General features: G+C 37.3%; 1 protein-coding gene across 1 annotated transcript in view; it reads left to right on the forward strand.

The window, feature by feature from the left end:
* The window catches only part of cltcl1 (clathrin, heavy chain-like 1), a 78,369-nt gene that overhangs the window by 37,046 nt on the left and 13,823 nt on the right, over nt 1–27,500 (forward strand). The window contains 13 exon segments of the mRNA XM_079828189.1: nt 4,084–4,209; nt 4,289–4,431; nt 6,898–7,132; nt 9,381–9,503; nt 9,574–9,719; nt 10,939–11,122; nt 11,197–11,389; nt 14,033–14,190; nt 15,929–16,093; nt 20,117–20,224; nt 20,313–20,480; nt 24,221–24,370; nt 24,754–24,885. Of these exon segments, the coding sequence (XP_079684315.1) occupies nt 4,084–4,209; nt 4,289–4,431; nt 6,898–7,132; nt 9,381–9,503; nt 9,574–9,719; nt 10,939–11,122; nt 11,197–11,389; nt 14,033–14,190; nt 15,929–16,093; nt 20,117–20,224; nt 20,313–20,480; nt 24,221–24,370; nt 24,754–24,885 (2,031 nt within the window).

A 27,500-nucleotide genomic window follows, 5' to 3' on the forward strand; every position in this document is an offset into this window, starting at 1 on the left:
TTCTGTCCTGTTCCCACTGGATTCTGTCCCTCTCTCCCGCTGGATTCTGTCCCTCTCTCCCGCTGGATTCTGTCCCTCTCTCCCTGGATTCTTTCCCTCTCCCACTGGATTCTGTCCCTCTCCCACTGGATTCTCTCCCGCTCCCACTGGATTCTCTCCCTCTCTCCCTGGATTCTGTCCATCTCCCACTGGATTCTGTCCGTCTCCCACTGGATTTTGTCCCTCTCCCACTGGATTCTGTCCGGCTCCCGCTGGATTCTGTCCCTCTCCCACTGGATTCTGTCCGGCTCCCGCTGGATTCTGTCCCTGTCCCTCTCCCACTGGATTCTGTCCGGCTCCCGCTGGATTCTGTCCCTCTCCCACTGGATTCTGTCCGGCTCCCGCTGGATTCTGTCCGGCTCCCGCTGGATTCTGTCCCTCTCCCACTGGATTCTGTCCCTCTCCCCCTGGATTCTGTCCGGCTCCCGCTGGATTCTGTCCCTGTCCCTCTCCCACTGGATTCTGTCCGGCTCCCGCTGGATTCTGTCCCTCTCCCACTGGATTCTGTCCGGCTCCCACTGGATTCTGTCCGGCTCCCGCTGGATTCTGTCCCTCTCCCACTGGATTCTGTCCCTCTCCCAATGGATTTTGTCCGGCTCCCGCTGGATTCTGTCCCTCTTCCACTGGATTCTGTCCCTCTCCCAATGGATTCTGTCCCTCTTCCACTGGATTCTGTCCCTCTCCCCCTGGATTCTGTCCCTCTCTCCCACTGGATTCTTTCCCTCTCCCCCTCGATTCAGTCCCTCTCTCCCTGGATTCTGTCCGTCTCCCACTGGATTCTCTCCCTCTCCCACTGGATTCTCTCCCGCTCCCCCTGGATTCTCTCCCGCTCCCACTGGATTCTGTCCCTCTCTCCCTGGATTCTGTCCCTCTCCCAATGGATTTTGTCCGGCTCCCGCTGGATTCTGTCCCTCTTCCACTGGATTCTGTCCCTCTCCCCCTGGATTCTGTCCCTCTCTCCCACTGGATTCTTTCCCTCTCCCCCTTGATTCTGTCCCTCTCTCCCTGGATTCTGTCCGTCTCCCACTGGATTCTCTCCCTCTCCCACTGGATTCTCTCCCGCTCCCCCTGGATTCTCTCCCGCTCCCACTGGATTCTGTCCCTCTCTCCCTGGATTCTGTCCCTCTCCCACTGGATTCTGTCCCGCTCCCACTGGATTCTGTCCCGCTCCCACTGGATTCTGTCCCTCTCCCACTGGATTCTGTCCCGCTCCCACTGGATTCTGTCCGGCTCCCGCTGGATTCTGTCCCTCTCCCACTGGATTCTGTCCGGCTCCCGCTGGATTCTGTCCCTCTCCCACTGGATTCTGTCCGGCTCCCGCTGGATTCTGTCCCTCTCCCACTGGATTCTCTCCCGCTCCCCCTGGATTCTCTCCCGCTCCCACTGGATTCTGTCCCTCTCTCCCTGGATTCTGTCCCTCTCCCACTGGATTCTGTCCCGCTCCCACTGGATTCTGTCCCGCTCCCACTGGATTCTGTCCCTCTCCCACTGGATTCTGTCCCGCTCCCACTGGATTCTGTCCGGCTCCCGCTGGATTCTGTCCCTCTCCCCCTCGATTCAGTCCCTCTCCCCCTCGATTCTGTCCCTCTCCCACTGGATTCTGTCCGGCTCCCGCTGGATTCTGTCCCTCTCCCACTGGATTCTCTCCCGCTCCCCCTGGATTCTCTCCCGCTCCCACTGGATTCTGTCCCTCTCTCCCTGGATTCTGTCCCTCTCCCACTGGATTCTGTCCCGCTCCCACTGGATTCTGTCCCTCTCCCACTGGATTCTGTCCCTCTCCCCCTGGATTCTGTCCCGCTCCCACTGGATTCTGTCCCTCTCCCACTGGATTCTGTCCCGCTCCCACTGGATTCTGTCCCTCTCCCACTGGATTCTGTCCCTCTCCCCCTCGATTCAGTCCCTCTCCCCCTCGATTCTGTCCCTCTCCCACTGGATTCTGTCCCTCTCCCCCTGGATTCTGTCCCGCTCCCACTGGATTCTGTCCCTCTCCCACTGGATTCTGTCCGGCTCCCGCTGGATTCTGTCCCTCTCCCACTGGATTCTGTCCCTCTCTCCCTGGATTCTGTCCCTCTCCCACTGGATTCTGTCCCGCTCCCACTGGATTCTGTCCCGCTCCCACTGGATTCTGTCCCTCTCCCACTGGATTCTGTCCCGCTCCCACTGGATTCTGTCCGGCTCCCGCTGGATTCTGTCCCTCTCCCCCTCGATTCAGTCCCTCTCCCCCTCGATTCTGTCCCTCTCCCACTGGATTCTGTCCGGCTCCCGCTGGATTCTGTCCCTCTCCCACTGGATTCTCTCCCGCTCCCCCTGGATTCTCTCCCGCTCCCACTGGATTCTGTCCCTCTCTCCCTGGATTCTGTCCCTCTCCCACTGGATTCTGTCCCGCTCCCACTGGATTCTGTCCCTCTCCCACTGGATTCTGTCCCTCTCCCCCTGGATTCTGTCCCGCTCCCACTGGATTCTGTCCCTCTCCCACTGGATTCTGTCCCGCTCCCACTGGATTCTGTCCCTCTCCCACTGGATTCTGTCCCTCTCCCCCTCGATTCAGTCCCTCTCCCCCTCGATTCTGTCCCTCTCCCACTGGATTCTGTCCCTCTCCCCCTGGATTCTGTCCCGCTCCCACTGGATTCTGTCCCTCTCCCACTGGATTCTGTCCGGCTCCCGCTGGATTCTGTCCCTCTCCCACTGGATTCTGTCCCGCTCCCACTGGATTCTGTCCCTCTCCCCCTGGATTCTGTCCCGCTCCCACTGGATTCTGTCCCTCTCCCCCTGGATTCTGTCCCTCTCCCCCTGGATTCTGTCCCTCTCCCACTGGATTCTGTCCCGCTCCCACTGGATTCTGTCCCTCTCCCACTGGATTCTGTCCGGCTCCCGCTGGATTCTGTCCCTCTCCCACTGGATTCTGTCCCGCTCCCACTGGATTCTGTCCCTCTCCCCCTGGATTCTGTCCCGCTCCCACTGGATTCTGTCCCTCTCCCACTGGATTCTGTCCCGCTCCCACTGGATTCTGTCCCTCTCCCACTGGATTCTGTCCCTCTCCCACTGGATTCTGTCCCTCTCCCACTGGATTCTCTCCCGCTCCCCCTGGATTCTCTCCCGCTCCCACTGGATTCTGTCCCTCTCTCCCTGGATTCTGTCCCTCTCCCACTGGATTCTGTCCCGCTCCCACTGGATTCTGTCCCTCTCCCCCTGGATTCTGTCCCTCTCCCCCTGGATTCTGTCCCTCTCCCACTGGATTCTGTCCCGCTCCCACTGGATTCTGTCCCTCTCCCACTGGATTCTGTCCGGCTCCCGCTGGATTCTGTCCCTCTCCCACTGGATTCTGTCCCGCTCCCACTGGATTCTGTCCCTCTCCCCCTGGATTCTGTCCCGCTCCCACTGGATTCTGTCCCTCTCCCACTGGATTCTGTCCCGCTCCCACTGGATTCTGTCCGGCTCCCCCTGGATTCTGTCCCTCTCCCACTGGATTCTGTCCCGCTCCCCCTGGATTCTGTCCCTCTCCCCCTGGATTCTGTCCCTCTCCCACTGGATTCTGTCCCGCTCCCACTGGATTCTGTCCCTCTCCCCCTGGATTCTGTCCCTCTCCCACTGGATTCTGTCCCTCTCCCCCTGGATTCTGTCCCTCTCCCACTGGATTCTGTCCCTCTCCCACTGGATTCTGTCCCTCTCCCACTATACGTTACCTTCTCCCGCAAAAGTAAAAGTATAAATAGATTTTTTCTGTAAGTCCATGAAATAGTTTCAAGTAATTTAATGTAAAAGCAGGCGTGTGTATGGTTTGGCGTGGCAGAATCTGCACAGAGTGCGATCCCTTAATAATTCCTAAAAAGATGTCATCTCAGTTCAGTTATCAATGAAAATGACTGCAAAATGAATCTTCCATAATGTCTGCACTTTCTTCATTATAATCAGAGGATTTCCAGTGGAAATGTAGTAAATGCCAGTAAAGCACACAAAGGCATGGAGATGAGCTAGAGATGCATCAGATGCTGATTTGTATTTGTACGCAGGTTTTGAAGTGTTTTCTGTCGTGTCGTTGCACAGGAAGCCAAGCTCACAGATCAGCTTCCTCTCATCATCGTGTGCGACCGCTTCGACTTCGTCCACGATCTGGTTCTGTACCTGTACCGCAACAGCCTGCAGAAATACATCGAGATCTACGTACAGAAGGTACAGCCGAAGTCCTGAGCGCCACGACCACACACACACGTGACGGATCTGAGCTTTACCTGAGGTTTGGTGTGTGCAGGTGAACCCCAGCCGGCTCCCAGTGGTGGTGGGAGGATTGCTGGACGTCGACTGCTCTGAGGAAACCATTAAGAGTCTGATCCTGGCCGTACGGGGAGATTTCAGCACCGACCAGCTGGTGGAGGAAGTGGAAAAAAGAAACCGGTCCTTCCTCTTCTCACCATTAAAACATGCATTTTCACATGGAAACAAAACATTTTTAGAGCAGTTTTACTTTAAAATCATTAGATGCATTCATAATTTATCATTTATATTATATATATGTGTATATAATTTGGAATTATCAGTAGTTAAACAGTGTTTACATTTAGTATTTAGATCAATTGAAAATTGTATATTACCAATAAAATAACATTTCATATATTGTAACTATTCAATGTATCATACATATTCAATCACAAATCACAAATTAAAACATCCCTTCGTTATTTTTAAGCTATATATATATATATATATACATATCTATACTGTATTTCTTGCATTAGATATTCTGAATCTACTATATAAAATGTATAAAATATAATATTAATATAAAATTAATCTACTATATCTAAAATATGAAAATATATAATATGAAATTAATCAGCTATTTCTAAAACATAAAATTGTGTATATTTTAAAATTAATTGACTATATTAATAATATAAAAATGTATATATTAATAAAAAAAATCTACTATATATAAAAGTGTATATTAATATAAAATGAATGTACTATATGTAAAAAAATATTAATCTAGTATGAATATACTATATCTAATATAAAAATGTATTAATATAAAAAGCTTCTACTATATGTAGAATAAAAATGTAATTATATTTTAATATAAAATGAATCGACTATATTTAAAATATGAAAAATATATATATTAATATAAAATTAATGTATTATATCTAAAATAATAAATGTATATATTAATAAAAATCGTATCTGCTGTATATAAAAATGTATATATTAATATAAAATGAATGTACTATATCTAAAATAATAAATGTATATATTAATAAAAATTGTATCTACTGTATATTAAAATGTATATATTAATATAAAATTAATGTGTAAAATATAATAAATTTATATTAATCTAATATGAATCTACTATATCTGAATATAAAAATCTATTTGTTAATATAAAATAAATGTACTATGACTAAAATATACAAAAATAAATTAATATAAAATGCTTGTACTATATCTAAAATACAAATTAAATGATACATTAATATAAAATGCTTGTACTACATCTAAAATATTGAAAATATTATTAATGTAAAATGAATCTACTATATATAAAATATAAAAATAAATATATTAATATAAAATACTTGTACTACATCTTAAATACAAATTAAATTATATATTAATATAAAATGCTTCTACTACATCTGAAATATTAAATATATTATTAATGTAAAATGAATCTACTATATGTAGAAAATAAAAATATTAATATTAAATGCTTGTACCATGTCTAAAATACAAATTAAATTATATATTGATATAAAATGCTTGTCCTACATCTAAAATATTAAAAATATTATTAATGTAAAATGAATCTACTATATGTAAAAAATAAAAATATTAATATAAAATGATTGTACTATATGTAAAATATTAAAAAAATTAATGTCAAATGAATCTACTATATGTAAAATATAAACAATTATATTAATATAAAACGCTTGTACTATATCTAAAATAAAAATGTATATATTAATATAAAATTAATCTACTACATCTAAAATATAGAAATGTATATATTAATATAAAATGTTTGTACTACATCTCAAATATTATTAATGTAAAATTAATCTACTATATGTAAAAAATAAAAATATTAATATAAAATGCTTGTACTATATCTAAAATACAAATTAAATTATATATTAATATAAAATGCTTCTACTACATATAAAATAAAATTTTTATTATATTAATATAAAATGCTTGTACTATATGTAAAATATTAAAAATATTATTAATGTGAAATGAATCTACTATATGTAAAATATAAAAAATTATATATTAATATAAATTAATCTACTACATCTAAAATATAGAAATGTATATATTAATATAAATTAATCTACTACATCTAAAATATAGAAATGTATATATTAATATAAAATGCTTGTACTACATCTAAAATATAAAAAAAATATTATTAATGTAAAATGAATCTACTATATGTAAAAAATAAAAATATTAATATAAAATGCTTGTACTATATCTAAAATACAAATTAAATTATATATTAATATAAAATGCTTGTACTATATGTAAAATATAAAAAATATTATTAATGTAAAATCAATCTACTATATGTAAAATATAAACAATTATATATTAATATAAAATGCTTATACTATATCTAAAATATAGAAATGTATATATTAATATAAAATTAATCTACTACATCTAAAAATGAAAACATTTATATATCACTGTATTTATATTACCAAATAAATCACAGTTTTAAGAGTTAGTCTTATTTCAGAGCAAATACATATCATAAATCATCAGAAAGACATTTGTTTTTTTTAATCTGTAATACCCAGTCCTAACACACACAGACTGACAGATGAGTGTCTCTGTCCTGGATGTCTCCAGACTGAAGCTGCTCCTGTCCTGGCTGGAGTCTCGTGTTCAGGACGGCTGTGAAGAACCTGCTACCCACAATGCCTTGGCCAAGATCTACATAGACAGCAACAACGGCCCTGAGCGCTTCCTGCGAGAGAACCTGCACTACGACAGCTCCAGCGTGGGCCGCTACTGCGAGAAGAGAGACCCACACCTGGCGTTCGTGGCCTATGAGAGAGGACAGTGTGACCTGGAGCTCATACAGGTTCACATCCATCCTGCAGGACACTAGTGTTGTTTGCGTAGATAATAGGGCTGGGTAAAAAAATACAGATTTTTCGATTTGAATTGATTCTCACTTTTACAAAACAATATCGATTCTTAAAGGGTTAGTTCACCCAAAAATGAAAATTCTGTCATTAATTACTCACCCTCATGTCGTTCGACACCCGTCAGATCTCCGTTCATCTTCAGACACAAATGAAGATATTTTAGTGTAAATCTGATGCTCTAAAAGGCCTCCATTGGCTCAATGGCACGGTTCACTCTCAAGACCCTTAAAAGTTACTAAAGACGTCGTTACAAAGTCCATCTCACTACAGTGGTTCTACAATAACTTTATGAATCGGCGAGAATAGTTTTTGTGCGCAAAAAAACCCTAAATAACGACTTATATAGTGATGACGATTTCAAAACACGGCATCATGAAGCTTCGAAGCGTTATGAATCAGTGAGTCGAATCAGCAGTTTGAATCGGCAAATTTCAGCAGTTTGGTGGTTTGACACGCGATCCGAATCATGATTCGACTCACTGATTCATAACGCTTCGAAGCTTCATGATGCCGTGTTTTGAAATCGTCATCACTATGTAAGTCGTTATTTAGGGTTTTTTTGCGCACAAAAACTATTCTCGTCACTCCATAAAGTTATTGTAGAGCCGCTGTAGTGAGATGGACTTTGTAACGACGTCTTTAGTGCCTTTTAAGGGTCTTGAGAGTGTACCGTGCATTGAGCCAATGGAGGCCTTTCAGAGCCATCAGATTTCAACTAAAATATCTTCATTTGTGTTCTGAAGATGAACGGAGGTCTGACGGGTGTCGAACGACATGAAGGTCAGTCATTAATGACAGAATTTTCATTTTTGGGTGAACTAACCCTTTAAATCCCAAGAATCGATTAGTCATCCTGTTTTCAGTTAATGAATGAAATAAACATTGTAGCGCCTCCCATCCAATAAATCGCTATAATCTTTGTGCTTTATTACTATTGATATAAAACAAAGTCTCAGATTTCAAATTACGTCTATTTTTTTACGAAATTCAAAAGCATAAATACCGCTTTGGCGCTGTGGCGTGAGATCACTCTGCCGCAACTCAGCTCAAGAGAACCGGCACATGAACTGATCTTCTCTTCCGCCTTAATAGTTACAGCGCAAAGTAAACATGAATAAGCATCTGAAAGTGTGTTAAAAGATAACTTACTGAAATCCGTATCATTCATGTCACATGGAATAGCTCAAGTTTCAACCGCAGAAAGACGTCAGTAAAATGGCTAATAAGTAAATAATGTCATGTAATGTCACATTTTCCAGAAAAACCATATCCAGTGTCCATAAACTCATTAGTAAGCTTTAATCAGCTAGAAAAAATAACTCTAGATAGGAGCATTTTGATAATTATATGCACCACATTACATATTCATTGTCATTTTTAATGTTCTTCAATTTAATACATGTAGCCTATGAATAAATCTGGCAAGTTTATGACAGCCAAATGTTTATATTTCAAAAAACGAATCGGAGTAGAAATATGATTATATAATTGTAAAGTTAATATTTAGGGCTGTCAAAAGATTAATCGCGATTAATCGCATCCAAAATAAAAGTTTGTGTTTACATAATATATGTGTGTGTACTCTGTTAATTATTATTTATATATAAATACACACACATTCATGTATATATTTAAGAAATATTTGCATGTATATACATTTATATCATCTATAATATATATAAATATAAATGTTTTATATATAAAAATAATATTTTTTTCTTAAATATATACATGCTTGTGTGTGTATTTATATATAAATAATAATTAACAGAGTACACACACATATATTATGTAAACACAAACTTTTTTTTGGATGCGATTAATCGCGATTAATCTTTTGACAGCACTATTAATATTATAACTATATTATTATTTTATTAAAAACATAATTTAGTGTAATTTAAGTGTTTGTATACAAATCCGTTCATTTTTTTACCTACACTATTAGTAGGCTAATGTAGTACAACTGACTCCCATAGTTTACAACATAGTTCAGAGATTTGTTTTCCTTGAGAAAATTTTCCATGGATTATACCTGATATATATCTAAAGTAATCGATATTGAATTGAATCGAATCGAATCGAAAGCTTTGTGAATCAAAATCGAATCGAATTGTGAAATTTGTGTCAATACCCAGCCCTAGTAGATAAAAGCCCTTTATAATCGCAACTCTCCTGTAGGTGTGCAATGAAAACTCCTTGTTTAAAAGTGAGTCGCGGTACCTGGTGCGGCGGAAGGATCCCGATCTCTGGGCTGGGGTTTTGCAGGAGACGAACCCCTACAGACGGCCACTGATCGATCAGGCAAGAGTCCCGCTCACACATCTCCAGTGTGGGATATTTCCCGTACTGATGCTGAGGATTGTGTGCACAGGTGGTTCAGACCGCTCTGCCCGAGACGCAGGATCCTGAGGAAGTGTCCGTGACGGTGAAGGCGTTTATGACGGCCGATCTGCCCAATGAGCTCATCGAGCTTCTGGAGAAGATCGTTGTGGAGAACTCCATATTTAGTGAACACAGGTCAGTCCACACAGGAAGTGACTAATGTGACTGTGTGTCACACCGCTTGATCTTTCACTCATAGTATACTGGAGACAAGCTGAACATTAAGTAATGCTCAAAATTAAATATATAATGAATAAAATACATAGCAAAAATCTAAAGTAATTATTATATTATATTATATTATATTATATTATATTATATTATATTATATTATATTATATTATATTATATTATATTATATTATATTATATTAAATTACATTACATTATATTAATTATATTACATTACATTACATTACATTATATTATATTATATTATATTATATTATATAATAATAGTTATATTACCGTATATTATATTATATTATATTATATTATATTATATTATATTATATTATATTATATTATATTATATTAATTATATTAATTATATTATATTATATTATATTATATTAATTATATTATATTTATTATATTAATTATATTAGTCATATATTATATAATATAATATAACATAATATAATATAATTATATTATATTACATTATATTATATTAATGATATTATATTATATTAATTATATTAATTATATTATATTTATTATATTATTTTATTTTATATTATATTATATTATATTATATTATATTATATTATATTATATTATATTATATTATATTATATTAATTATATTATATTATATTATATTATATTATATTAATTATATTATATTATATTATATTATATTATATTATATTATATTATATTAATTATATTATATCATATTATATTAATTATATTATATATTATATTATATAATAATAGTTATATTATATTATATGATATTATATTATTATTATATTATATTATATTATATTAATTATATTATATTAATTATATTAATTATATTATATTATGTTATATTATATTATATTATATTATATTAATTATGTTATATTTATTATATTAATTATATTAATCATATATTATATAATATAATATAACATAATATAATATAATTATATTATATTACATTATATTATATCATATTATATTAATTATATTATATATTATATTATATTAATCATATTATATTATATTATATAATAATAGTTATATTATATTATATGATATTATATTATTATAATGGGAATGATTTGTTTGCTGATATTGATTATGCAAAGTATACTTGAATGTTGAATATATGAATGTTGACAGTAAATGTGTTTTATGCATCAGAAACCTGCAGAACCTGCTGATACTGACGGCTATAAAAGCGGACCGTACGCGGGTCATGGAGTACATCAACCGTCTGGACAATTACGACGCTCCTGACATCGCTAACATCGCCATCAGCAACGAGCTGTATGAAGAGGCGTTCTCCATCTTCAAGAAGTTTGACGTCAACACCTCAGCGATACAGGTACACACATACACAATCACACGATCACGACACACAAGCGTCTGGACTGATGTCCCGCCTGGTGTCCCGCGCAGGTCCTGATCGAGCACATTGGGAATCTGGACCGGGCGTATGAGTTTGCGGAGCGCTGCGGCGAGGGCTCGGTGTGGAGTCAGCTGGCTCAGGCTCAGCTTCAGAGAGGGCTGGTCAAAGAGGCCATCGACTCTTACATCAAAGCAGGAGAGCCGGCCGCGTACATGGAGGTGGTGGACGCCGCCAGCAAAAACGGTGAGAGATGATCTACATTTACATTTACATTTATGCATTTGGCAGACGCTTTTATCCAAAGCGACTTACATTGCATTCAAGGTACACATCTGTCCTAAAACCACATCACAGCATGAAGTTACACTCATCTGTTCTTCACTATTGTGCCGTATATCCGAGTGAAGTGCTTCACAAACAAGAACAAATGTAGGGCGGGGCTTGATTTTGTCTGTGGAGAATTGATTGGATGGTTGTGGTTTTCTATTGGTGGATCTCATGTGAGTGAAAGATTACCACCAACATGAATTTAACAAACGAATATTGCACAGATAAATCATTTATAATAAATAGGGATGCACCGGTTGACCGGTTGACCGATTGCTTCTAGCGCGCGATCGGCAACCGGCTGGTTTTCTTTGTATTTTTCTGCCGATTTATCCGGAAGTGCATGCGCCCGCGTGCACATACGCCTATATTGCAATCATTCGCGAACATGTCACTTGTGTGTTACAAACGGACACTGGAGAACTGAGGGAAGAGACGAGATACGCTGAAGGGAATGAAGAGCCGCTTTCCTGCGCGAGCTGAAGTTGCGCAAGCTTACGTCTCCGCCTGCACGTGCAGATAGTGAGCGTTTGTTCAGCTCAGCTTGGACATGTTGGATCGGATGAGAACGAAACAGACTAACTTGTGACAAAGCCGAAATATTTATTTTTGTAAAGAAGAACATGCATGCACTTTTGAAACAAAATACTATCAGTTCTGTAGCCTATAGCAGTGTTTCCCAACCTTTTTTCGGTCATGGAACCCTTTGAAAATGTTCTCCATTTCGTGGCACCCCCTCGCATACGTTACACTAGGGCTGTAACGGTACAGATTGCTCATGGTTCGGTTTGTGTCACGGTTTTAGGTTCACGGTTTCGTTACGGTTCAGTATTTGCTATGTTCAAGGAAAAAAGGACTGCTGTCAAATAAAAATAAGTAAAATAATAAGAACAAATAATTTAAATACAAGCAACGGCACAAATAAATACTATTGAGCAAAGATACTAATAAAATAAACTATGCTTTTCAGGTTTTTCAGGTACGTCTAACATTAGTTTTCAGGTCCAGAAATTGATCAAATGTAAAATAACATTGCATATTTGACTGTATAAATGAAAGATTAATCCTATTAAACTAACAAAAGCTATTCAATCAAGAGCAGTGAGTGGTGTCCTTGTCTTTTGTTGTTTGACATTAAACAGACAGCAGTAAAGGCTACTGCCCCTTTAAGACCTAATGCTCGGATATGTGTCGTCTTTCTCGACTATATTAAGTTTATACATATTAAGTAACATATACAGACTATGTCTGCTAGAATACTCATCAAGATGAACATGTTGACATACTTTTTGTGTGAGTTTGTCCGTTCAAGAGCAAGACTTGAAAGAGAACTCAATATTTGTGCGCTGTGAGATGTGTGCGCGCTCTCGGATGAGTGCACAGAGACACTTTTTCTCACAGCGCGCAATTTCTCATTCGCGTCTTCTGGCTCTACACCCGGGTGATGACGGCGAAAATGATTGGTCATATTCGAACATACGGCAGCACTCGCATGCATTGAACAAAGTTTACAAAGAGAGAATTATTTGAAAAGTTTGAAAAGAAATATATAAATATATTTGAAGGACTTTTACACGGCACCCCTGCTCTCGTCACACGGCACCCGGTTGGGAAACACTGGTCTATAGGATGATCATTTTTATTTTACCTTAAAATTACATTGACTTAATTTGATTTAAAAAGCACCTGCTGTTGCATCTTAGTTTTTTTCGTTGCACTAAACATTATTTGATTTAACATTTTGGAACAATTATATACTTTGGTTTTATTTAATTTCACTGGTAAAGACTTTTTTTCTTTACACTGAATTTAAAAACAAATGCTGATTGAAGTTTAATCTTTGTTTGGATTGCAGAATATGCAGTTGTTGCCTTTAATTTCACCTTTCAGCCTTTTCATTTCCATTTAAATTTCCCGTTAATTTCAGATTGCGGACTTGTTTTCATTAGCCAAAAGCCAATTTAGCCTGTTAAATACCAAATAAACATCTTGTTCATGTATACTTTCATTCTTTAATTGTGTAAAAAAAAAAAAAAAAAAACGGAAATCGGTATCGGAATCGTCTATGTAAAATCATGATCGGTGCATCACTAATAATAAATACTGTAGTAATCCATAAATAAATAGTTTTTCATTGTGATTTTATGGTGACTTTAGGCTGATGTGTAGAGGCTTTGATTGCTGGAAAACTTCCATAATATTCTGTAAACCGATCTGATGTTTGTTTATACATGGCTTTAAAACAAGGTCATATTATACTGGCGCTGATTTATTAAATGTGCAATTTTCTACACTTTTGCTGCATTTTATATTTTCCTTTCAGTCCACTTATAATGTTAGTCAGGTTTTCTTAAACTAAAAACAGTCCACATGTAGTTTTGCATGACTAGGGTGTATGTTTTGAATTGTAAATGTTATTGTTTGTAACAGTACATCAAACTCTCTTTTAAATGGCACGGAAAATCAGGTATTTTATGATATATATTCTCATTAATTCACAGAATAATTTTTTTTATATATAATATAATATAATGCAATATAATATGTCTGTTTTAATAGGTAACTGGGAGGATCTGGTGAAGTTTCTTCAGATGGCGAGGAAGAAAGCCAGAGAGGCTTACGTGGAGACGGAGCTCATCTTCGCTCTGGCTAAAACAAACCGTCTCACTGAGCTGGAGGACTTCATCAACGGCCCCAACAATGCTCACATACAGCAGGTACACAGCTTTACACATGATAACTAGTGATGCACCAAAATAAACGCTCTTGAAACCGAGAATTAGGTTTTATTTAGAGTAACTAGCCTATAAAAATATTTGAACATGATCCTGTTTCTCATTTAGAATCTCATATATATATATGAATATTTTTTTATAAAAAAAAAACACAATTCTGTGGTAATTTTAAATAGATTTACATTCAATGATATTATGATTATATTTTATCATATGAATGAAATCATAATATATTAAAGTATATGTGTGTGTTTGTATGCATGTATTAAATACATTGTATTTGTTTTGTTTAGCATGTCCTTATACAGTACATTGTTTAAAGTAATAATACCTGAACAAATAACAATATTAATATTAATAATTAATAATATGGTAATATTACAGTGTGTGTGTGTGTGTATATATATACATACACATAGTATATCTTCAAACAACTTAATATATCATTATTAAATATGAAATATAAATAAATATATATTATATTATATATAAATATAATAATATATATATATTAGGACTGGGTAAAAAATATGGATCTCTCGAATTTAAACGATTCTCATTTTTATGAACCGATATCAATTCTTAAATCCCAAGAATCCATTAGTCTGTCCTGTTTTCAGATGAATGAACATTGTAGCGCCTCCCAGCCAATAAATCTTAGTCATCTTTGCGCTTTGTTGCTATTGATATGAAACAAAGTCTCAGATTTCAAATTACGTCCATTTTATCACGAAATTCAAAAACATAAATAGCTTTTTGGCGCTGGGGCGTGAGATCGCTCTGGCTCAGCTCATGAGAAGTCATATGAACTGATCTTCTCTTCCGCCTTAACACCAGTTACAGCGCGAAATTAACATGAATGAGCATCTGAAAGTGTGTTAAAAGATAACGTACAACTTACCGAAATCCGCAGAAAGGCGTCAGTAAAACAGCTTGTTAACAATGTGTCATGTAACGTCACATTTATCTCAGAAAAACCATATCAAGTGTCCATAAACTCACAAGTCACCTTGAAAAATTAACTCGAGAGAGGAGCATTTTTTATAAATATATGCTCCAGATTACATATTCATTATAATTTTTAATGTTCTTCAATATTTAATGCATGTTTGAATAAATCTGGCATGTTTTTATGACAGCCATTTAAATGTTTATATGAAGAAAAAAAACGATTTGAAGTAGAAATATGATTATGTAATTAATATGATAACTTTATTATCATAAAAACATCATTGAGTGTAATTTAAGTGTTTGTTTACAAATCAGTTCATTTTTACCTTCATTATTATAGTAGGCTACAACTGACTCCCATAGTTTACACTATTAGTTAAGAGATTTGTTTTCCTTGATATATCCAAAATAATCAATATAAAATTGAATTGTGAAATGTGTGTCAATACCCAGCCCTAATGTATATAGTCATTTTAAATAATAATTTTACAGATGTTCTGTATTAAATATAATTTATCATTTTTATTTAATAATGAATATCTGTAAAATGATTATTTAGAATGACTTCATTAAAATGAAGTAATCATATTTGGCCTATTTTCCCTTTGAACCCTTTGACTTAATTTTCGGTGCATCCCTAATGCAAACCATATCTATTATTTCTTATAAGTCAACATTATTGTGCTCATATGATTACAGTAGCAGAGCGTGTGCTTTGAGCTCCGTCGTGTTATCATCAGTGTGTACAGTAACATGTTTCTCTCCGTAGGTTGGCGAGAGGTGTTATGAAGAGTGCATGTTTGAAGCCGCCCGTCTGCTCTTTAATAACGTGTCTAATTTCGCTCGTCTGGCGTCCACGCTCGTTCACCTCGGAGAGTTTCAGGCGGCCGTCGACAGCGCACGCAAGGCCAGCTGCACGCGCACCTGGAAAGAGGTGAGATTAGCAACATTACACTCGTTTTTTCTTCCCTATTGTGCCGTATATCCGAGTGAAGCGCTTCACAAACAAGAACAAATGTAGGGCGGGGCTTGATTTTGTCTGTGGGGAATTGATTGGATGATTGATTGGATGATTGTGGTTTGCTATTGGTGGATCTGATGTGAGTGACAGGTGGCCCCGCCCTCGTCATCAGAGAAGAGATTGTTATTCTGATTCAAGATTATCCAGAATCCGCCTGGATTGGCCTACCCAAAATGAAAAGCTTCCCATACCCACATACAGTGTCTCTAAATACACAATTTTAGTGTCATTTTACAGGAAAACCTTTGAAGTTTCATAAAACAACGCTAAAAGTGATAAACATGTAAGTATATGTTGTCTGAGCTGTGATAAACCCCCCCAAAAAAGAGGAGCTTTTAGATTTTTTTGGTTATAAATTGAATGAATGAATGAATTTATTTTATTTCAAGCAATATATAAAGACACATAACAAAGGCAATAAAGAAGCATTTTGATTAGTCTGTACAACTAGTTAAATTCATCATACTTTAACATCACAATTCCAACTGTTGCTCGAAAAGAAGTGGGTAGAAGTCAACTTATTTAAACCCACCCCGGTTACAATTAAACAGGAAAAACAAAAAACAAAGAAAAACAAAGGTAGTGCTTCCTTAATTATTGACATTATCCAAACATTCAATTACAATTTAATATATATTCATATGAGAAAAAACATTAAAAAGAAAAAAAGGGGAAATCCCCCCAAAAAACAAAACCACAACATTCCTTAAATACACACCATATATTACCGCATGTAACAATTATGATAATACCAACAATGATAATTGGTGATAAATGATAATGAAATTCATTTTTGACAGTGTGTAACTCAGGCCCTGTGTGCTCTAGCACCCTGCAGACAGTTTGGTCTGTTTCCAGCATATGTCAGCAAACACTGGGAAAAAAGTTTTTTTTTGTGACACTGGGAATATTACATTTATAACACTGTATTAGTGTTGTCAAAAGTACCGGCCGCGATACCAAGTCCTAAATTAAAAAAATGTGACGCTTTGAGCGCTGTTGAGCTGGAATCATAAACACCTCTGACTGGCCATTGTGGTCACGTGCCCATCGGATGTGTCTGTGATTGGCTACAATGATCAACGCACGGGAGCGTTTGAAAGTGTTTTGAAAGCGGGAGCATCTGAAAGCACAAGCAGGCGTCGACCAGCGGCTGATAGGAGGCTGATAGGCGCCTGCATTCAAACGCTCTGGGCCCTATCTTGCACCCAGCGCAATTGACTTTGTACACCGACGCATGTGTCATTCCTATTTTGCACCCGCGCAAAGCGCGCTTTTCCCTCCACAGAAGCACGTCGCTAAACTAGTGAATGCACTTGCGCTCCCTGGGCGGTTCAGCGCAAAAAAGGAGGCTTGTTCCGGCGCAAACAATCCCTGGTGCTATTTTGCTGTTCCATTAAACAATTGCGCCACTGACCAGAAAAAACCTAGTCTAAAGTCAGTGGCGCGTTGCGCGTTGTTCATTATGCTATTTTAAGGGCGCATGCTTGACCATAATGTATAGCGTGCACAACGCGCATACACTTTGCTCATGTAACCTACACAGATGCAACAGTTATTTTTGCAAATCATAAATTGTTACACTAAAAAAATATTAACACATGAGATGACGGAAATCATTGTGGTGTGCCACGAAGATGTGAAAAAATAGGCATAAATCTAGCTTACAAATGATTCAGGCTAATTGTAATAATTAAGGATAAGACCTGTTTGCCCAATAGTGGCAAGACATATATGTATATAAGGACATCTGACAAATTGGTTTGTCCGTCAAGAACCAGGAAAAAAAATCGACTGAAAAATTGAAAAAACTGAAAGACTGAAAAAAAAAAAGACTGTGAAATCTCCTTTACCATAATGTACAACATTACAACTTCACTTCTCTGTCTTTCACTGCTCTTACAAGCACATCAGTCTCCTCGGCTGTGAACCGCTCCTGGCGTGCGCCTGGTAAATACGCCATAATAATAGCAATCCATAATGGAACTTGCGCACCTGCTTTTAAAGGGAATGTTGGATGACGCTCTGATTGGTTTATTCACGTTACGCCCAAACCACACCTATGAATAATGAAGCTACTTCAGACCAACCCATTTTAGATTTGCGCCGGGCGCAAGAGCCATTTATCCCGCCGGGAAAATAGCAACAGCGCCGAGACCCGCCCACAAAGTTACTTGCGCTTCGCGCTTTGACACTTGCGTTTCAGATCGTTAAAATAGGGCCCTCTGTGTGTATCTGTGTAAGCGCTCTGTGAAAGTGTCATAAGCTATGTTTCCATCCACCTATTTTTATGCGTATTTTGGGATATCGCATCAAAAAATGCTGAATGGAAACGCATAAATTCTACAAATGCGTTTTACATTTTACATTTTTTCTCCGATACGAAAACATGCGCATAAACTTCAATGGAAATGCATTATCGAATAAATTTCTTGATGCGCATAAAAAAAATCATGTGACTTTCGCGATGTAACAGCATAACTGTACTAACCTGCGGAAAAATCTTGTTTGCACAGCATCTGAAATGCTGTTTTGGTCATTCAGAAGACTGTTGTCAAAGATGCTCGGTATATTTCACTCCTGTCTTACACGACTGCGTTCCCAAACACTGAAAGCATGACAAGTTTATTGAGACGCACGCGTTTCTCTGAGATGCAAATCATTTATTATATACGAAAATGATTATATATGGTTGCTTCTCCTATGTTTCTTAGTTATTTTTTAGCGGTAGTTTATCAGGAAGTGACGATTATGTTCTCTTCGACTCGCTGGATGGAAACGGTGCTTTATTCGCAAATGTTTTATGTGATATTGCATTTTTGCGCATAATTTACATTCGCAACTTTGGATGGAAACATAGCTACTAATGTATATTTGCATGTTTTTGAAGCGCTGATCATTGTAGCCAATCACAGACATATTTGATGAGCGCATGAGCACAGTGGCCATTCAGAGGTGTTTATGATTCCGCTCAACAGCGGTCAGTACTTTAGACAACACTACACTGTATGTGAGGAGACATAGGTGGAAATGACATATAAAAAAAGGTAATATTTCTCCCTTCAGATCCATTTGAATAATCTTGCATACAACATGATACACACAAAATTATTTGTTCCAGTGTTTTCTGCCATCTAGTGGGAACAGCCAAATAATTTTGTGTGTATCATGCTGTATGCAAGATTTATTCAAATGGATCTGAAGGGAGAAATATTACCTTTTTTATGTAAGTTCTGCCTATCCAAATCTCTCCAATATACAAGTCTCCCCATATACAGTGGTATAACGGCAATATCCCAGTGTCACAAAATTATTGTTTCCAGTGTTTGCTGCCATCTAGTGGAAACAGCATTTTGTGTGTATCATGCTGTATGCAAGATTTATTCAAATGGATCTGAAGGGAGAAATATTACCTTTTTTTAAGTAATTTCCGCATATCCAAATCTCTCCAATATACAAGTCTCCCCATATACAGTGGTATAACGGCAATATCCCAGTGACACAAAATTATTTTTCCAGTGTTTGCTGCCATCTAGTGGAAACAGCCAAAACTGTCCGCAGGGTGCTAGAGCACACAGGGCCTGAGTTACACACTTTCAACAATTCAAAAAGCTCCTCTTTTGTGGGGATTCATTACAGCTCAGACAACATATACTTGCATGTTTATCACTTTTAGCAGTGGTAATGTAACTTCAGAGGGTTTCCTGTAAAATGACACCAGTATTGTGTATTTAGAGACACTGTGTGTGAGTATGGGAAGCTTTTCAATTTGGGTCGGCCAAATCCAGGTGGAAATGGTCCCAGAGTGATTTAGTGTAAATAAGTTTCTTTGTGTAAAACAAATGCTAAAGTGATGCATATATATTTTTTAAGAGGTTAAACAGTTTCCTGTAGCGTCCAGTCATTGTTCTGAGTTATGTGTAATGTTGGTGTTAGGTGTGTTTTGCGTGTGTGGATGGAGAGGAGTTCCGGTTAGCGCAGATCTCCGGCCTTCACATCGTCACTCATGCTGATGAACTGGAGGAACTCATTAACTACTATCAGGTGAACAACCTTCATCATCATCATCATCATCTCAGTCCGTCTGGAAGACATCGGTGCAGGTTTTAGATGTCTTCTCTCTCTGACTCAGGATCGTGGGTATTTCGAGGAGCTGATCGTGCTGTTGGAGGCGGCGCTAGGGCTGGAGCGCGCTCACATGGGCATGTTCACTGAGCTGGCCATCCTCTACTCCAAATACAAACCCCAGAGGATGAGAGAACATCTGGAGCTCTTCTGGTCTCGAGTCAACATCCCCAAGGTACGTTCTCTTCTCTCTGATGCCTTTCTCAAAGTGTGGCGTCCTGTAGCTCAAATGATAGAGCAGATTCGACTCCCAGGGAATGCATGAACTGAGCAAATGTAAACCTTGAAGTCACTTTGGATAAAGGCGTCTGCCTAACTGTGCGTTCACACAGACGCGAATGAAGCGAATAAATTGTGCTTTTCGCGTGTAATTGGACGCTTGAACATTTTGAGAGGGAGGGGCTTCTGCCAGTGGCTCGTCTCGTTGTGAAATGGCTGACATGGATTGTTTTAAAATACGGCGAATAAGCTCAATTTACCGGCTTTAGCTAGCTAGTAGTCTCAATAGGGTGAATTCAGGGTGATTGGGACACACCAATGTCATCTCAATGGCTAAAAGTGTCCAGCCTGAAATCACCCTATGTCAGGGGTGTCCAAAGTCCGGCCCGCGGATGAATTTCAAACTGGCCCGCAGCTTCTCTATTAAAATATAGTATATGTGGCCCGCCACGGATCATTTACAAATCGTGCAGTTTTACGATGTCAACGCAAGGTGGCAGTTCTAGACTTTAGGCCAGGGAAACAGCGCCAAAAGCGGAACAAAACATCGCTACTTGTGCTCTGGGTAACTCAAGAGCTCTGAACAAACCTGTAACCGTGGTCATTTGTCAGAAATGTAGGTTAATATCTCATTTTATTTAATATGTAATGTAGACATGTATTAAATGAGCAATAAAGGCCAAATTGCAGACAATTTTCTTTCAAAAACTGCATTTTTATTTATATTTTTATATACTAAATACCTTAAAGCCATTTTACTTTTTGCCATGTGTCCACTGTAAAAAATGCTGTTATTTAATATTTTTGTCTGGTTTGTAGTATAAATATATCTAAAAATTCTTAAATCAAGATAAGTTAAATGACATTAGATATTTTTTCTTGTTTTCAGGAAAATAAAATGAAATTGTAGTGAGTTTTTGGTTAAAATAAGCAAATATATCTGCCAATGGGGTAAGAAAAATACTGTTTCTGTTTGGAATCTTGTTTCTGTCCCAAATAGAAACAAGATACTTTTTCTAATCCTTTGGCAAATAATTTAGTTTGTTTCAAGCAAAAACTCAATTCATTTTAATTTTTTCCCCCAGGAATCAAGAAAAAATATGTAAATTTCACCCATTAAAACTTTTGGTTGATGAAAGTTTTACAGATATTGTTAGATATCTATACATTTCCTGTGTCCTATCTCAAGCTACTCTACTGTCAGCTCAAGCTTTTGGCAAATCTATCATGTTTCCAAGAAACAAAACGTGTCATTTATATATATATATATATATATATATATATATATATATATATATATATATATATATATATATATATATATATATATATATATATATATATATATATATTAGGGATGCCACAATTCTCAATATAATATTGAACCGTTCGGTACGGCCTTCACGGTTCAATACGTGCTTGTGAATTGCGGTTTTTCGGTTTTGCATTTAATTAACTATTTTTCTACAAATTCTATAATTTGACTCCATCCCAATATACTGAACCATGCGAAATACATTCACATCACACGTTAGTGGTGGAGTTATACTCACGGAACACTATAGTTATTCATAATCGCGAAAGTTCATTATTTGCATGCGTTTAAATCGGCGTGCATGTCTAGATTAGAAGTGTAGAGGTCTTAAACTGACAACAGCGCAGCTGTCCTCCTTAAAGGGACAGTTGAACACGTGAACACGCGATCCTTAAAGGGACAGTTCACCTCTAAAATTATGTCATTATTTACTCACTCTAATATTGTTCCAAACCTATATTCATTTCTTGATGACAGAATTTTCATTTTTGAGTGAACTTTCCCTTAAATGTTAATACAACAACAAAAGACAATGAGAAAATCACTCACTGCTCTTGACTGAAAAACTTTAATACAGTAGCTTAAATAAGATTCAGTGTATATTTTATAGTGACGTCTATGTAGTTTTAATTTTTCATTTATTCATTCAATCTCATACTTAAATGCTGCTGTACAGCTCTGAGCTGCCAGTGCAAATCTTTATATACATTTATTTTATATTATACAATACACTAGGAATGTGTACAAGGGTTTTTTAAGTAAAGTTTTAAGTTTAAGTAAGGTTTTTCAATTATTTTAAGTAAAATAAAGAAAGAAAATAAAGAAATTAAAAAACAGTATTTTTTCTCCTTAACCTCTTGCTGTTCCTGTCGCTTAAAATAAAATAGCAAAAAACTGATTTGACAAGCCATCCGAATCGAACCGAACCGAAAACCGTGGTTAAAAACCGAGGTATGTATTGAACCGTGGACTAACTGTATTGTTGCATCCCTAATATATATATAATAGAAAAGGGACCGGCCCCCAGGTATGTCCACAACATCGAATCTGGCCCCCTTTAAAAAAAAGTTTGGACACCCCTGCCCTATCTATATATAGCTCAAATTGAGTAAAGAGCGCTTTTTACAACTCACCAGACTGTCTGACCTCCTCACTCACTTTCTTCCAAGCAAGATCCTTTTATTCCTGTTTCTATAAAGTATGAAGATGTATCGTACAGCTCCAGGTATCCACATTTAATTTTGTCCTCATTGTTGTCACTACTAGAGCAAGCTCCTGATTGGTTAACGCAGCGTGAATATCCGCCAAAATTCAGATTTTTCAACTTGTGCAATTCGTGCGATTCACGCATCAAGCGCTCAATTCGCGCCTCAGAATGTCTATTCACGTCTTTGCATTGACTTAACATGTAAATCACTCACGCTTAACGCTTCATTCGCATCTGGTGTGAACGCACCATAATGCATAAACTTTCAAAGCAATATTTTCAAAATGCAAGCCTCAACCTTAGCACTGCAGGAACATCACACATCATGTCAGCACATTTTTGTATTTTCTTTTGGATTTCCTTTTTGTTGTAACTAATTGTTTATTATATCTACACTACTGTTCAAAAGATTGGAGTCAGTAAGATGTTAATGTTTTAGAAAGAGTCTCTTCTGCTCACCAAGGCTGCATTTATTTGATCAAAAATACAGTACAAATTGTGAAATATTATTACAGTTTAAAACAGCTGTTTTCTGTTATAATATATTTTAAAATTTAATTTATTATTGTCATGCGAAGCTGAATTTTCATACATCATTACAGTCTTCAGTGTCACATGATCCTTCAGAAGATATTAGTTTTTTTTTATTTTTTATATGCATATTTTATATTTTTTATATTTTATTATATATAATTATATATAAAGTAAAAAAAAAAAAAAATATATATATATATATATATATTCATGAAATATATTTTTAGATTTTAGATATATTATATTTTAAATATACTTATTACATTTATATATATTTTAAAATATGTATTTATATTTTAGATCTTATACTAATATAATTATATAGAATATACTTATTCAATTTATATATATTACAAAATATTTATTTATATTTTAGATCATATTTTATTATAATTATATAGAATATACTTATTATATTTATTTATTTTTCTTCTAAAATATATTTTTTTATTTTAGATCATATTTTATTATAATTATATTGAATATAGTTATATTTATATATACTAAATATATCCTAATACATATTTTGTAATATATTCAATATTTGAAATGATTAGTGACAATGAACTGTGATGGATAGTCATGCTTTGTGTACAGTAGGTCAGTTGTGTTTATGATTTGCTGTCTTGTGATTGGTCAGGTGTTACGAGCGGCTGAACAGGCCCATCTGTGGGCGGAGCTTGTGCTCCTGTACGATAAATACGAGGAGTTTGACAACGCCATCCTGACGATGATGACACACCCCACAGACGCCTGGAGAGACGCTTCCTTCAAAGAGCTCATCAGCAAGGTGACGCGCATTAAATAATCCTGGGTGCGATTTCCAGGGAAAGTAAAAATTGTGTATATTGAATACAGTCACGTCGGATAAAACTGTCTGTCAAATGCATAAATGTGTGTGTAAATGCACAAACACACACTTTGATCAAATGTTGGTCTGTCATGGCTTACTGGAGTTCTCAGTTATGTTTTATTAAAGTCAAACGAGTCAACAGTTGTTGTGCAGAAAGAGTCTGGAGTTACAGAATGATTGTGCATTGGATGAGAAATGTTCGAGGCTTGCTTTGAGCTGACTGCAGTTTGAGACATTGAGATCTCTTCTGAAACTCTAGATGAGTTTCTGTTATGTCTGTGATCTTTATTGTTGTGTATTTTTTTCTTCTGTTCATAAAGGTGGCGAATGTGGAGCTGTATTATAAATCTCTGCAGTTTTATTTGGACTATAAGCCGCTGCTGCTCAATGATCTGCTGACTGTACTCACTCCTCGCCTGGACCACAGCAGAGCCGTCAGCTACTTCAGCCGGGTACGTCAGCACATACACATATACAGTGTGTGTGTGTATATATTTACATACACCGATCAGCAGTGTTGGGGGTAACGCATTACAAGTAACTTGAGTTACGTAATAATATTACTTTTTCAAGTAACTAGTAAAGTAACGCATTACTTTTCAAATTTACAACAAAATATCTGAGTTACTTTTTCAAAAAAGTAACGCAAGTTACTTTTTCACATTTATTTGACTGACAGCTCTCCTGCCCCCATGTTGAGAAAAATAAGTGGAAAGGCGTTGTGTGTAAACATGATGGTTATTGTAGTTCTAGACTAACTCGCACAATAAAGATTCTGTACTCCTCAAAATGAATAAAATCAGTCAAATGCAAAATCAGAGGACTCAAACCTCAAATATATAAATGTTAAATATAACAAATATTTTTATGCATTTAATCTACCTTTATTGACCAATGTCGTGCTGCTGACCTTTGATGATTCAGTTAAGCCATGAGCAAAAATTACTAGATTTTTTGTTTTTATTGGTAAAACGTTTTTCTCCTGCGTCCTATTCTTCCATTATCCAGAATGGCAGCACATTTTTACCTCAGCCTGAGGCCTATTATTTCAATTTTGGTATGAAGAGGTCTTTACATTTGCACAAAAAATGACTTTTTTTTGCTATTAAAAAACAAAACTAAAAAGCAAGCCCAGCCCAGGTGAGAAAAAGTAACGTAACGCATTACTTTTCTTAAAAAGTAACTAAGTAACTCAATTAGTTACTTTTTAAGGGAGTAACGCAATATTGTAATGCATTACTTTTCAAAGTAACTTTCCCCAACACTGCCGATCAGGCATAACTTAATGACAGGTGAGCGAGTTTAACAAAGGCCAAATTGTGGAACACAATGAGTTTGAGGCGTTGACTCGGCCTCCAAATTCCCCAGATCTCAATCCAATCGAGCATCTGTGGGATGAGCTGAACAAACAAGTCCGATCCATGGAGGCCACACCTCACAACTTACAGTACTTAAAGGATCTGCTGCTAACATCTTGGTGCCAGATACCACAGCACACCTTCAGGGGTCTAGTGGAGTCCATGCCTCGACGGGTCAGGGTTGAGCAGGGCAGCAAAAGGGGGACCAGCACAATATTAGGAAGGTGGTCATAATGTTATGCCTTATCGGTGTATATATATACACATGCATATATAGTATTGGATAAAAGTGATGTCCAGCCTAGGAAAATTGACATCTTCACCCTTTATCCAAAATTATTGAAAATAATTATTTTATTTCATTATTTAATATTGCTGTCATACAAAGACATTATGAACACATACAAGAACCAATGAAATATTAATAATGTATGCTTTTTGCTGTTAGCTTTTTGTTTTTTAATCCATTTTTTGTATATTAAAACCTGTAACTGTTTTCCTTTTTTGGCCAAATAATTTTGTCAGATAAATATCTTAACCAAGTTTAATGTTTTGATCTTCCCTCATAATATAAAATATTTTCCTCATATTTTGATGGTTTAATCGAACTTGTAAAGGTGTACACACACACACACACAAACAAACACACACACACACTCATGTTTGTTTTTGTGAAATGTGAGGACATTCCATAGGCGTAATGGTTTTTATACTGTACAAACCGTATTTTCTATCCCCTTACACTGCCCCTAAACCTACCTACCCATCACACACACACACACACACACACACACACACACACACACACACACACACACACTGCCCCTGCCCCTAAACCTAACCCTCACAGAAGACTGTGCAGTTCACTTTCTGTGAAAAAAACTCATTCTGTGTGATTTATAAGCATTTTGAAAAGTGAGGACATGGGGAACGTCCTCATATTTCACCCTCTTTTTGTAATACCCATGTCATTATACACATTTGTGTCCTGATATTTCACAAAAACATGCCCACACTCACACACACTCACACACACACACACACACACACACACACACACACACACACACACACACACACACACACACACACACACACACACACACACACACACTCATGTTGGGTTTTCATGTTTTATGGGGACTTTCCATAGGCGTAATGGTTTTTATACCGTATATTCTATCCCCCTACACTGCCCCTGCCCCTAAACCTACCCATCACACACACACACACACACACACACACACACACACACACACACACACACACACACACACACACACACACACACACACACACACACACACACACACACACACTGCCCCTGCCCCTAAACCTACCCATCACACACACACACACACACACTGCCCCTGCCCCTAAACCTACCCATCACACACACACACACACACACACACACACACACACACACACACACACACACACACTGCCCCTGCCCCTAAACCTACCCATCACACACACACACACACACACACACACACACACACACACACACTGCCCCTGCCCCTAAACCTACCCATCACACACACACACACACACACACACACACACACACACACACACACACACTGCCCCTGCCCCTAAACCTACCCATCACACACACACACACACACACACACACACACACACACTGCCCCTGCCCCTAAACCTACCCATCACACACACACACACACACACACTGCCCCTGCCCC

The sequence above is a fragment of the Gobio gobio genome (assembly GCF_949357685.1).
Source record: "Gobio gobio genome assembly, chromosome: 10".
NCBI lineage: Eukaryota > Metazoa > Chordata > Actinopteri > Cypriniformes > Gobionidae > Gobio > Gobio gobio.